The sequence below is a fragment of the Oncorhynchus tshawytscha genome, linkage group LG28 (genome assembly GCF_018296145.1).
Source record: "Oncorhynchus tshawytscha isolate Ot180627B linkage group LG28, Otsh_v2.0, whole genome shotgun sequence".
In the NCBI taxonomy this organism is placed as follows: Eukaryota; Metazoa; Chordata; class Actinopteri; order Salmoniformes; family Salmonidae; genus Oncorhynchus; species Oncorhynchus tshawytscha.
This window is the reverse complement of record NC_056456.1, coordinates 23,040,716-23,053,962: the sequence shown is the minus strand read 5'-3', so window position 1 is coordinate 23,053,962 and position 13,247 is coordinate 23,040,716. Positions and strand designations below refer to the sequence as shown.

The window sequence follows — 13,247 nt, the reverse complement described above, 5'->3', positions numbered from 1 at the left end:
ATTATGTCTTGGTTTTAGTATGGTCAGGGCGTGAGTTGGGTGGATTGTCTATGTCATTTTTTCTATTGATTTGGGATTGCTGTGTTCGGCCTGGTATGGTTCTCAATCCGAGGCAGCTGTCAATCATTGTCCCTGATTGAGAATCATACTTAAGGAGCCTGGTTTCACTTTTGAGTTGTGGGTGTTTATTTTCCGTGTTAGTGTTGGTGCCACACGGAACTGTTTCAGTTTGATTACTTCACGTTTATTGTTTTGTTCAGTGTTCATTACTTTATTAAAAAACATGAACACTTACCACGCTGCGCTTTGGTCCTCACCTTCTTCCACCACAGACAATCGTTACAGTTCTTCCCAAGTTGTATGACGGCTGCGTGGTCCCATGGTGTTTATACTTGCGTACTATTGTTTGTACAGATGAACGTGGTACCTTCAGGCATTTGGAAATTGCTCCCAAGGATGAACCAGACTTGTGGAGGTCTACAATTTTTTTCTGAGGTCTTGGCTGATTTATTTTAATTTTCCCATGATGTCAAGCAAAGAGGCACTGAGTTTGAAGGTAGGCCTTAAAATACATCCACAGGTACACCTCCAATTGACTCAAATGATGTCAATTAGGCTATCAGAAGCTTCTAAAGCCATGACAATTTCTGGATTTTTTCCAAGCTGTTTAAAGGCACAGTCAACTTAGTGTATGTAAACATCTGACCCACTGGAATTGTGATACAGTGAATTATAAGTGAAATAATCTGCCTGCAAACAATTGTTGGAAATATTACTTGTGTCATGCACAAAGTAGATGTCCTAACCGACTTGCTAAAACTATAGTTTGTTAACAATATCTTTTTGGAGTGGTTGAAAAACGAGTTTTCATGACTCCAACCTAAGTGTATGTAAACTTCTGACTTGAACTGTATGTGTTTTCAGCAATATGTTATAATCAATGATATCAAATGCTGCACTAAAGTCTAACAAAACCAGAATCATCAATCATTTGTGTCAGCATGTTGAGTGCCCTTCCCTATAAGCATGCTGAAAGTTTGTTGTTTACTTTGTTTACTGTCAAATAACATTGTATTTGGTCAAACACAATTTCTTCTAAAAGTTTGCTAAGCACCGGTAACATGCTGATTGGTTGGCTGGTTGGCTGCTTTGATGTTGACCATGTATTCCCCCTTTCTCTCTGCAGTGGGCCGCCTCCTCATCGAGTTTGCCTCCCAGATGACAATGGAACGAGTGCAGAAGGAGAACCCAAACGTGACGGAGGGGGGCAAGTACACCCCACCGGACTGCCGTGCCAAACAGAAGGTGGCTATCATTATCCCGTTCAGACACAGAGACAACCACCTCAAGTACTGGTTGCACTACCTGCACCCCATCCTACGACGGCAGAAGATCGACTACGCCATCTATATCATCACCCAGGTCAGTGGAAAGCAGGTCTTCAGGAAAAACTGCCATTAGTCTGGCTGCTTTTATGTAGTATGTGGCCTTATACACTTGTTATACCATATAGCATGTCATTAAAGACTGACTCAGGATCAGCTGCCTCTAACCTGGACCTACCTTTTACCACAAATTGCTATTAGCCAAACAAGGAACTGAGTCCTGGAACAGTTTAAGGGACTTGATGTTAAATATGGAAGACCTCTGGCTATTGACTCTGTAACCAAAAGGTAGACAGATCTTTGAAATACCACTATGTACAAATATGAGATGAATTTGGCCTATAAGCCAATGCATTCTGCTTTTCCATACTTTATTGGGTGACATATTTATTCCCAAAGAGCTACACGAGGGTGCAAAGGAACATCTTATTAAGCATGATGATTCAGCTAGTTCTAATGGCCCAGCCCTTCCATGCCCACCCCTGTTCACCATGGGAGAATGGAAGTGTCCACAACAAGCCCCCACCACGTAGGTGGAGAATGCTGGGTAATGAGCTCTGATGTCTTCCGTCAGTCAGTCCTGTGGGTGCAGCGCGAAGTCTAATCACTCCCTCCATGGAACAGGCAGTTTTGCTCCGCCTGCTCAGCTCAACTTAGCTCAATGTGTCTCTTGTTGTATGTCCCATTCTATCATATCCTCTCCAGGACTACCCTGGCCGTCGTTATTATCCATGTCAGAGACTTTGCCTTCTGTATCATTAATGCAGCGCTGGTGTTTGTTCTGCAATGGGAACTAAGAAGCGGACAACAGTGTGTGGTGTGTATGTGCGTGCGCACGTGTGTGTGAAATGCTTCTGTTTCCTCCTTTGATTTCCATCTGGTGTATTCTCCCTGAATATCTACTGTAGTAAAAGTTTGGATGATGAGCAGAACAGGGTTCTTTTCACAGTGTTGTGTTTGTAGACCTGTAAATAACGGTGTCCTGCCTATTGGGCTTTGGACTAAATTTGAGGCATATCTTATCTAGCCTTATAAATGGAATTGCATATCACCATTTGAACTGTCAGATGCTTGAAGCACATATTATCATTCAAGAAGCGTATTTATATGAAATATAACATCAGTTCCACGTAGAGTTCATTTACATTAGAAACGATGACAGAGGATTGACTCACCAAGACACCAAATGGCAGCCGCAGGGAATAGCCTTGATTTGTGTACATGTTTTCTGTTAATTACATTAATTTGTTGGTAGTTGCATCTAATGGTTGTTCCTTTGTTATATACAGCCTATAACTACAATACATGTCCCCCCAAATGAGTGTTTTGTGATATATCGGACTTCATTAGCATTGTAACTGGGGCTGTTAAGGTGACCGTATTACCGCCACACTCGCGGTCACGAGGCATTGACCGCAGCCAAATTCCATGTGACCGTTGAGTCACGGTAACTAGGCTTCTCCAAACGTAACCAAGACTAAGGAGATGATTGTGGACTACAGGAGAAGGAGGACCGAGCACGCCCCCATTCTCATCGATGGGGCTGTAGTGAAGCAGGTTGAGAGCGTCAAGTTCCTTGGTGTCCACATCAACAACAAACTAGAATGGTCCAAACACACCAAGGCAGTCATGAAGAGGGCACGACAAAGCCTATTCCCCCTCAGGAAACTAAAAAGATTCGGCATGGGTCCTGAGATCCTCAAACGGTTCTACAGCTGCAACATCGAGAGTGGTTGCATCACTGCCTGGTACGGCAATTGCTCGGCCTCTGACCGCAAGGCACTATAGAGGGTAGTGCGTACGGCCCAGTACATCACTGGGGCTAAGCTGTCTGCCATCCAGGACCTCTACACCAGGCGGTGTCAGAGGAAGGCCCTAAAAATTGTCAAAGACGCCAGCCACCCCAGTCATAGACTGTTCTCTCTACTACCGGCAAGCGGTACCAGAGTGCCAAGTCTTGGACAAAAAGGCTTCAACAGTTTTTACCCCCAAGCCATAAGTCTCCTGAACAGGTAATCAAATGGCCACCCGGACTATTTGCATTGTGTGCCTCCCCCCAACCCCTCTTTTTACGCTGCTGCTGTAATGTTTATCATATATGCACAGTCACTTTAACTATACATTCATGTACATACTACCTCAATTGGGCCGACCAACCAGTGCTCCCGCACATTGACTAACTGGGCTATCTGCATTGTGTCCCACCCACCACCCGCCAACCCCCTCTTTTACGCTACTGTTACTCTGTTCATCATATATGCATAGTCACTTTAACCATATCTACATGGACATACTACCTCAATCAGCCTGACTAACCGGTGTGTCTGTATGTAGCCTCGCTATAGCCTCACTACTGTATATAGCCTTTACTGTTGTTTTATTTATTTACCTACCTATTGTTCACCAAATACCTTTTTTGCACTATTGGTTAGGGCCTGTAAGTAAACATTTCACTGTAAGGTCTACTACACCTTTTGTGTTTGGCGCACGTGACAAATAAACGTTGATTTGATTTATAAACCCATGTTGCGCAACATTTCAATAGGCTATGCAATTAAGTGAGAAAGCGTTTTGATGGCCTCTATTAAAAAGAGGATCCCATTAGCTTTCTATAGGCTAGGCCTACTATATTTATTTCTCAACTTTCCTAATATTAAGCACATTGCTTCGCTTTAAAACCGGAGTAGCCTACCTGGCTGGCATGAAAATGAACCACGGAAAAGTGTCCTCTATTTATCAGGTCAACCCAAGTGCAGAATGTGTTGAAGTAACAATGTTTATTACAGCAACAGGGGCAGGCAAAAGACAGGTCAAGGCAGGCAGGGGTCGATAATCCAGAGTAGTGGGGCCAAGGTAAAGCGCGGCATGCAGGCGACAGGGTCAGGTCAGGCAGAGTTTGGTATTCCAGAGTAGGGACAACGGCACAGGATGGCAGGCAGGCTCAGAGGACAGGCAAGGGTCAAAACCAGGAGGACGAGAAAAAGAGAGACTGGGAAAAGCAGAAGCTGAGAAAACACTGGTTGACTTGAACAAACAAGACAAACTCACCCAGACAGAAAACACAGGTAGAAATACTCAGGGGATAAGTGGAGAAGATGGGTAACACCTGGAGGGGGGTGGAGACAAGCATAAGGACAGGTGAAACAGATCAGGGTGTGACAGTACCCCCTGTCCTACCTGGACACATACCTGGTTGAGCGGGGTGTCGGCGTTGGAATTCAGAGATGAGGTCTGGGTCCAGGATGTCCCTAGCGGAGACCCAGCACCTTTCATCCAGGCCATAACCCTCCCAGTCAATCAGGTTTCAGATAAGACCCAAGTGCAGACTGTGTTGAAGTAACAATGTTTATTGTAATAACAGGGGCAATCAAACGACAGGTCAGGGCAGGCAAGGGTTGATAATCCAGAGTAGTGGGACCATGGTACAGGATCAGCAGGCAGGCCCAGGGTCAGGCAGAGGACGGTAATCCAGAGTAGGGACACAGGGCGGCAGGCAGGCTCAGGACAGGCAAGGGTCAAAACCAGGAGGACGAGAAAAAGAGAGACTGGAGAAAAGCAGAAGCTGAGACAAAACACTGGTTGACTTGAACAAACAAGACGAACTCGCCCAGACAGACAGAAAACATAGGTATAAATACCCAGGGGATAAATGGGGAAGATGGGCGACACCTGGAGGGGGGTGGAGACAAGAACAGGTGAAACAGATCAGAGTGTGACACTATTCGCTATTCAAGTGCATACTATTTTCTTTTTTTTTGTTGACCTGCCCCGATAGGTGCATGATAATGGCCCATTCTAAATCAAAACTCATTTCACACATGTATTATTTGGTATATGTAAAGACAATATTAAATTGAGAATGGTCTAATGGGTGAGAATATTATCACTTGTGAATGATGCCCAGCGTGTGCATTCTAAGACAAGAAACAGCACATGCATATTTGTTTACTTTTTCAAATCATATTCACATGCATCATGTAGCCTAGCCCATAGGCCTATAGTATATGTTTTTGGTTTGTATTACAACTAAAGTGGCCAAATAACTCAAAACACAGCCTGTAAGCCTAGGACCCTTGAAACCGGGTCGGTAAGCCCATAGCGTACAGAGCTGTGAAACGTGTTCTTACAAGCCATTACGCAAACAATTAGCCAATCGCGTTTTAACTGGCCACTATTTATAAGAGGCTCCCAGCTTTCTCGTGCTGCTATATTTATTGCTCAATTCTAAAATGAAGCACATTCATCTGCTTTACAACCAGTGTAGCCTACCTTGCATATTAAAAACATAACCTCCATTTGCTATTAGAGCACAGGATACAGATGACATGTTTGTGGGCCATTCTAAATAAAAAAATATTACACCTATTTTTTTTATTTTACAAGGCAAGTCCGTTAAGAACAAATTCTTATTTACAATGACGGCCTTCCCCGGCCAACGCTGGGCCAATTGTGCGCCGCCCTATGAGACTCCCAATCACGGCCGGATGTGATACAGCCTGGATTCAAACCAGGGACTGTAGTGACACCTCTTGCACTGAGATGCAGCGCCTTAGACCGCTGCACCACTCGGAAGCCCATATATTAGTAGGCTATATGTAAAGACCACAATATTCAGATGGGTGAGAATATTATCAAGTGCTTGTCAAATTGTGAATGAGAGAATGATGAAGTGTGTGCAGCCTGCGTAAGAAACAGAGCAGAGCGCATGCCTTTCATGTGACTTAAAAAAAAACATCATTAGAGTCGCATCATACAGCCTTAGAATATATTAGAAATCAAAACATATAACCTCACGTTTATATCACAACTAAGTTGTATAAATAACTCTAAATTAAGCATATAGGAGGACCTGTTTATTTGTTAACCACTCAACACAGAATAGCCGCATGTGCGCACTCCCTTGGGAAAAATACATGTCACAGGAATTATAAGCAAATCTTGCCTGCTGAATGAACTAGTGTAGCCCACAGCCATATGTCATAGCCAGATCAGTGCCTAACGGAAGGATGACTCAGAATATGCAATTCTGTTCTTCTGAAATTGGCAACATTTTCTTCATATCATGTTTCTTTAGACCTACCTAAAATAAATGTATTTATTGTGATGGTGTAGGCTATATTAAATGGATTTATTAGACTTCTTATAATGTTGATGTTCCAAAGGTCTGCATCAGTGGCTTGTAGGCTATGCATGGGTGCCGGAGAGGCTAAACTTGTTTATGTTAATTAACAGTCAATCTGCCGTGCTTCTACACCTGCATTGCTTGCTGTTTGGGGTTTTAGGCTGGGTTTCTGTACAGCACTTTGAGATATCAGCTGATGTACAAAGGGCTATATAAATACATTTGATTTGATTTGAATTACCGTGAGACCGGCAGTTATTTGCATGACAATCACAGGCTGACAAAATGTAATGACCGCCACAGCCCTAATTGTGACTAAGCTTAGTATTGAGCATGAGAGAGCTGTGAAATACTATGTCCATACTATACACCTACACATCATGGCAGTTTTATTTCCCCAGGTTAACTCTCTTCGTGTGGCTCAGTCCGATAGTGAGTGGTGCTCTATAATTGTTGCTATAATAGGAGCTTCACACTGTGGCTGCAGTGGGATCTACTCCCTCCCAAAACAACACAACCAGAAAAGGGAGAGAAGCCTTTTCAATCAAAAAGTCACCAAGAGACCAGAGAGACCAGGTCTAGAAGAGATGAGATTTTGATGCAGTAGTCCCATCCACACCTTTTTGGTGCTGCTGTATCTTCCCCCCCTCTCCTCTCTCGGAGGAGGACACTTAATCTATCATGCTCACCAGAGTGTTAAATAATTGTAAGTTGGAGCATTTTACTCAGAGCTGTGGGGAGGAAGTTAGGGAGAAAGACGTGATCATTTCCCAGTTTATTCATGCTTGCAGATAATGTCTGCCATGTCCTTTAAACTCAACGCCACGATTTACAATGGAGTTGAGTAGCGACGAGTGTGGGCGGACTGGAGCTCCGACGTCTATTCTTTGTGTGCTAAAATATGCCGTTTTTTATTAACAAAAAAAATTGACTCGCGGCTGAACTCCATTGTATATCGTAGAGGTGAGTTTAATCAGCTACGATGTTCTATAAACCATCTATTGAGTGAAATGAGTCAGAGAGACAAACATATAGCTTCTCCACCCGCCATACCCCAGGCCAGCAGCATCAGTACTAACCTGCTGTGTTGCTCAGTAGAAGAGAGGTCTACTCTGCTCCTGATCTGATTCTGAACATGTGAACCCTTCCAGGAGATACACAGACACAGGTAAAAGCACCATTGGGGTTAGAGTGGTGCAGCAAAGTGCTTCAACCCCATTACTGTGCAATGAGCTTAGGGATGTGGTGGCTTGATGGCATCATATGCGAACTAAATTGACCAGTGGGAAAACCAATGTCAGACGGGATACATGTCCCTCCCAGTGGACTTCTACCTGATCTCAAATAGAGACTCAGTAGTGTATTCATACATTACCAAGGACAGCCAGCAATAAGGCATGTTATGTTCTGCGTGGGCGGCTGGACACGGTGTCCGTGGTGCTGGAGGTCTGAGTCTACTGTATCTGCTGCAGATGTTTGCTTGTCACTCCATTATGCTTGGAAGGTGGCCCAGACTAGGGGGACAACCAAAAAAGAAGACACATAGCTGGCTATGCTTTTAACATATGCTAGGTACATCCTCATAGGTACATCCATTATCAACAAAATTGTAATTGATAAACTAATTAGAAACACTTCACGGTTGGTCTAGAGTAGCAGTGAAATGATTCCTGGAAACCTGTAAGCAGTGAAATGATTCCTGGAAACCTGTAAGCAGTGAAATGATTCCTGGAAACCTGTAAGCAGTGAAATGATTCCTGGAAACCTGTAAGCAGTGAAATGATTCCTGGAAACCTATAAGCAGTGAAATGATTCCTGGAAACCTATAAGCAGTGAAATGATTCCTGGAAACCTGTAAGCAGTGCTGTCTGGTTGGGATGTATGTGAGAGTGAAGGCGTCCGCATGCTTCCCAGCCGAAACAGTTTGGAAGAGTTTGTGCATACTGTGAACTATGACGACAATTTGTGACGTGTTTGTTCGTTTTGGACTTCGGTAAGCGTTTTTCCGGTTGTTCAGACAAACAATAACCCGAAGTCTATGCCCCTCCGTTGGTGATTGGTCAACAGTAGAGATTCTTCAATGAAGTCTGTTGTCATTCAATGAGAGGTGACTCATTTTCATGCAAAAAGATGTTGTGAGAAATTCTGCACCAAACATCTTAGTTAGATGTAAAATTGCTGGACTAAGATCTCGGCAAAAACGTCAACATTAATGGCAGATTTCTTGAGTTATCTTCGATTAATTCGGACAATTATGAGGAAGTATACTGACTATGGCATCTCAAAATGGACAAACAGTTCTATTGCTGATTTTCACCTGAAGGTCTTTTAAGGGCGTATGCGAGCACATATGTTCGTTCGTGTTCGTATGTGTGTGAGGGTCAGATTATGCTACTTGTCCTAGTCGTGACATGGAGATGGCTTTGAGCCTTGGCCAGAGGTCTTATGAGATACATTTGAATACTTGTATTAGAAGTCACTTAAATGATATCATTCAATTCCCCAACGCCATAGACAGCATGGTCCCCATGGTGCTTCAGTCTCAGTCTGTACTTTAACTAACAGCATGGTTTGCAAATAATCAAATCAAATGTATTTATATAGCCCTTCTTACATCAGCTGATATCTCAAAGTGCTGTACAGAAACCCAGCCTAAAACCCCAAACAGCAAGCAATGCAGGTGTAGAAGCACGGTGGCTAGGGAAAACTCCCTAGAAAGGCCAGAACCTAGGAAGAAACCTGGAGAGGAACCAGGCTATGAGGGGTGGCCAGTCCTAATCTGGCGATGCCGGGTAGAGATTATAACAGAATAAGGCCAAGATGTTCAAATGTTCATAAATGACCAGCATGGTCAAATAATAATAATCACAGTAGTTGTCAAGGGTGCAGCAAGTCAGCACCTCAGGAGTAAATGTCAGTTGGCTTTTCATAGCCGATCATTAAGAGTATCTCTACCGCTCCTGCTGTCTCTAGAGAGTTGAAAACAGCAGGTAGCACATCCGGTGAACAGGTCAGGGTTCCATAGCTGCAGGCAGAACAGTTGAAACTGGAGCAGCAGCACGGCCAGGTGGGCTGGGAACAGCAAGGAATCGTCATGCCAGATAGTCCTGAGGCATAGCCCTAGGGCTCAGGTCCTCCGAGAGTGAGAAAGAAAGAGAGAATTAGAGAGGTCATACTTAAATTCACACAGGACACCGGATAAGACAGGAGAAGTGCTCCAGATATAACAAACTGACCCTAGAACCCTGACCCTAGACACATAAACTACTGCAGCATAAATACTGGAGACTGAGACAGGAGGGGTCAGGAGACACTGTGGCCCCATCTGATGATACCCCCGGACAGGGCCAAACAGGAACGATATAACCCCACCCACTTTGCCAAAGCACAGCCCCCACACCACTAGAGGGATATCTTCAACCACCAACTTACCATCCTGAGACAAGGCCGAGTATAGCCCACAAAGATCTCCGCCATGGCGCAACCCAAGGGGGTACTCCTCATGATTATCAACACATGACATGGTTATCTCTCACATCTGAAATAGTGAGGTCCTCAGAGGCAGATTACTAGTTAACTGATTAGTATCAGTTTCATAATTAAATGGAGCTTTATTTGACCTACACTTAGTGTACAAAACATTAAGAAGACCTTCCTAATATTTGGGCTGGATGTCCTTTGGGTGGTGGACCATTCTTGATACACACAGGAAAATGCTGAGTGTAAAAAATCCAGCAACGTTGCACTTCATGACTCACTCAAACCGGTGCGCCTGGCACCTACTACCATACCCCGTTCAAAGGCACTTAAATCTTTTGTCTTGCCCCTTCACCCTCTGAATGGCACACATACACAATCCCTGTTTCAATTGTCTTAAGGCTTAAAAATCCTTCTTTAACCTGTTTCCTCCCCTTCATCTACACTGATTTAATTGGATTTAACTGGTGACATCAATAAGGGACCATACCTTTCACCTGGAGGAGAGAGTTCCTAATGTTTTGTACACTCATTGCGGATTTTTTTTGTTGAACGTTTAGTCCATAATGTTGCTTGCTCGGTGCTTAGGCTATTAGTAGGCTACATGAAAAGTGCAATACTGTTAATATAACCGTGTGTTAGTGTGGACTTTCAGTGAATTTATGTAAATCACCAAGCTGAAGCGCAGCAACATTATCAGCAACAAAAGAGTGATCAAATTTAGATCCTACATCTTACTTTTAGCGTGTTAAAAGAATGGAAGCTTATTGAAAAAAGTGTGAATTATTTTGACTCTAGTCTCTACCTTTGATGAGCATTTAGGTCTCTTCCTTCACCCAAGTATTATAGAGAACTCAAGCCCCCCCCTTAAGAGGTAATCATAATTTTATTATCTGCAAGGAAGGTTTGCAGGCAGAGTTAAGAAATCTTCATAAACCGCTCAGACTAAAGATAGGCTACCTCCCTCTATTGGTACCTTTTCTTGTTTAGGTAGAATAACCCAGTGTAGGATTGCAATACACTCTTCATCCGGCACACTCTCCACTGGTATGAGTAGAAAAAATAAAAGGGAGGTGTGTGCAATTGACCAAGAATAGGATATCGATCTTATGAACAACTATGTTTCTGCCCCCTGTGACTGTGTGTTCCTGTGTGTTTAAAAAAAAACTTTTTTGCAGAGCAGACGGTGTCGTCTGGTACTTGCGTCATATTCTCCGACCAAACGAGCAGGCAGCCATTAGATCCCGGTTGCAAAGTGGTGCTGAGATCGCGCTAGCATGTGTTGCAATTAAATATTCACGAAGGCTTAAAATGCAAACTTCTGCTCGTTTCTCTGCACAGCCCTGAACCTTGCCTGGAGAAGGAAATAGGGGAATAACTCTCAAATATGACAGAGAGCAAACATTTAGAATGATTGTTGGGCTTTGAGGAGTAGGCACAATATTACTGCACTGAAGGCTGCGGATGTCTGTCACATTGACTCTATTTTAAAAAGAAGAGAAAAGGCCAAGGACTCGATGATGATGTATGTTGGTACCAAAAAATGCATCTGGTGATTTATGCATATGTACATTGGTGCCCACATTGATCGTGTCCCGGTTATAAATATCCTGGGAGCTATATTTCAGAAAGTGTTGTAATGAAACAGCAAGGAGCAGGTCTCGAAGCCTCAACCTTCGAGCCCGAGGTCCGGCGCGCTATCGACTGTGCCGCAAAATAATATTTGTGCGGCAGGGTCGTTACACTATATTGATGGGTTAGTTTAAAAAAAGTTATTGATTAAAATGGGATTGCTTTATAGGAATAGGTTATGCCTTTTGTTAAATAGCAGGAAGCAAATAATTCAGTCAACATTCATACTTGTTATAGATTATTCCGATATCGTCTATATGAATGCAGCTGCCACTGTATTGAAGTCTTTGGGCGCAGTTTATCGCAGCGGGTGATAGGTTCAGTACACATCACTGGTTTCTCTATCAGAATGTAGGCTGGCCACTTTGAAGTCTCCTAGATCTATGCATTGCACTCATTTGGTTTATAAAGCACGCTTGCACAAATGTCCGCCATACCTTACTTCATTGTCAACCTACAGACGTACGAGCTACCAGACCCAGTCTCAGGGATGGCTAACTCTGGAGATCACTTTTTAACCTATTTTTAGTTTTTTTTGCACCTTGTCGAATAATCTCAAACTCTCTAGAATTGGATGATTTGGGATTATGAACTAGATTCAACCGCGGAACGATTTCTTCTTGAGTGGATGGTCAGGGGGCCGGAACATAATTACAAATAATTTGTAGAGTGCAAACCACGGTTTTTACAGTGTTTTATGTCCAACAATGATGATACATTACATTTGGGGGGCTCAGTAAATTTAGAGGGACAAATAAAATGCCCGATGAGCCTCCAGATGGCGGAACCCCAAATCAGACGGCTGATTGAGAACCTTGTAATTGAAGAATGTGTTTGTTTTCTATGATAGTATGTTATATCTCCGTTTTGCTTTTCATAGTGTATTGATATGTATATTTTGTGGAATTACAGGGCTCATCTGTAAAATATACCTTGGTCTCAGCATGACAGCCTGTCAAAAAAAAAGGTTAAATAAAATAAATAAAAATGTGCTTCGAAAAGGTACTAAAGAGAGCTGAGTATATGGTGCATTATTGAAGAGGTAATGGTGGTTTTACTTTATTGGCCGAGCACTTAGATGTCCATTAAGACCCATTCACAGTGTGTTATTTACCACTTCCTCCCATTAAAGGCAGAACGCAGAGAGGCAGAAAAAAACCCCCACTGTCCTCCAGGTTTAGTCAACCACAAAATAAACAGACTAACAACTCAATGAAAATGGGAGGTTATCAAAAAGCGGTAGTCTCAAGACAACGATTTTATTGTGTGACCAGGAATCTTAGAGATGACTACATGTGGATACCATTAGATGTGGTAGTCAAGCGATAAACAGAGTAAAATAGAAACTACATTCAAAGGATTAGGCTATGATGTAGTCTAAGTAATTAGATGCATAGTCCATCTAGCTAACTACAGAAATTACTTCACGAATCCTGTCCGTTTGCACCACAAATTCCCGCTGTGGTGAAATGTCATGGTATTTATACAGTTCCTCTTTTGTTATATTCAATCTTGTCTCTCTCTCTCTCTCTCTCTCTATCTCTCTCTCTCTCCCTCTCTCTCTCTCTCTCTCTCTCTCTCTCTCTAACAGCCTCACTTCAAAAGAGCAGAGAGAAATCCTGACTTATTTC

At 43.1% G+C, this 13,247-nt stretch overlaps 1 protein-coding gene across 1 annotated transcript in view; it reads left to right on the top strand.

Moving 5' to 3' along the window:
• The window catches only part of b4galt2 (UDP-Gal:betaGlcNAc beta 1,4- galactosyltransferase, polypeptide 2), a 137,863-nt gene that overhangs the window by 74,359 nt on the left and 50,257 nt on the right, over nt 1–13,247 (top strand). Inside the window, exon 3 of the mRNA XM_024391634.1 lies at nt 1,187–1,422. Within this exon, the coding sequence (XP_024247402.1) occupies nt 1,187–1,422 (236 nt within the window). The remainder of the gene's footprint in view (nt 1–1,186; nt 1,423–13,247) is intronic.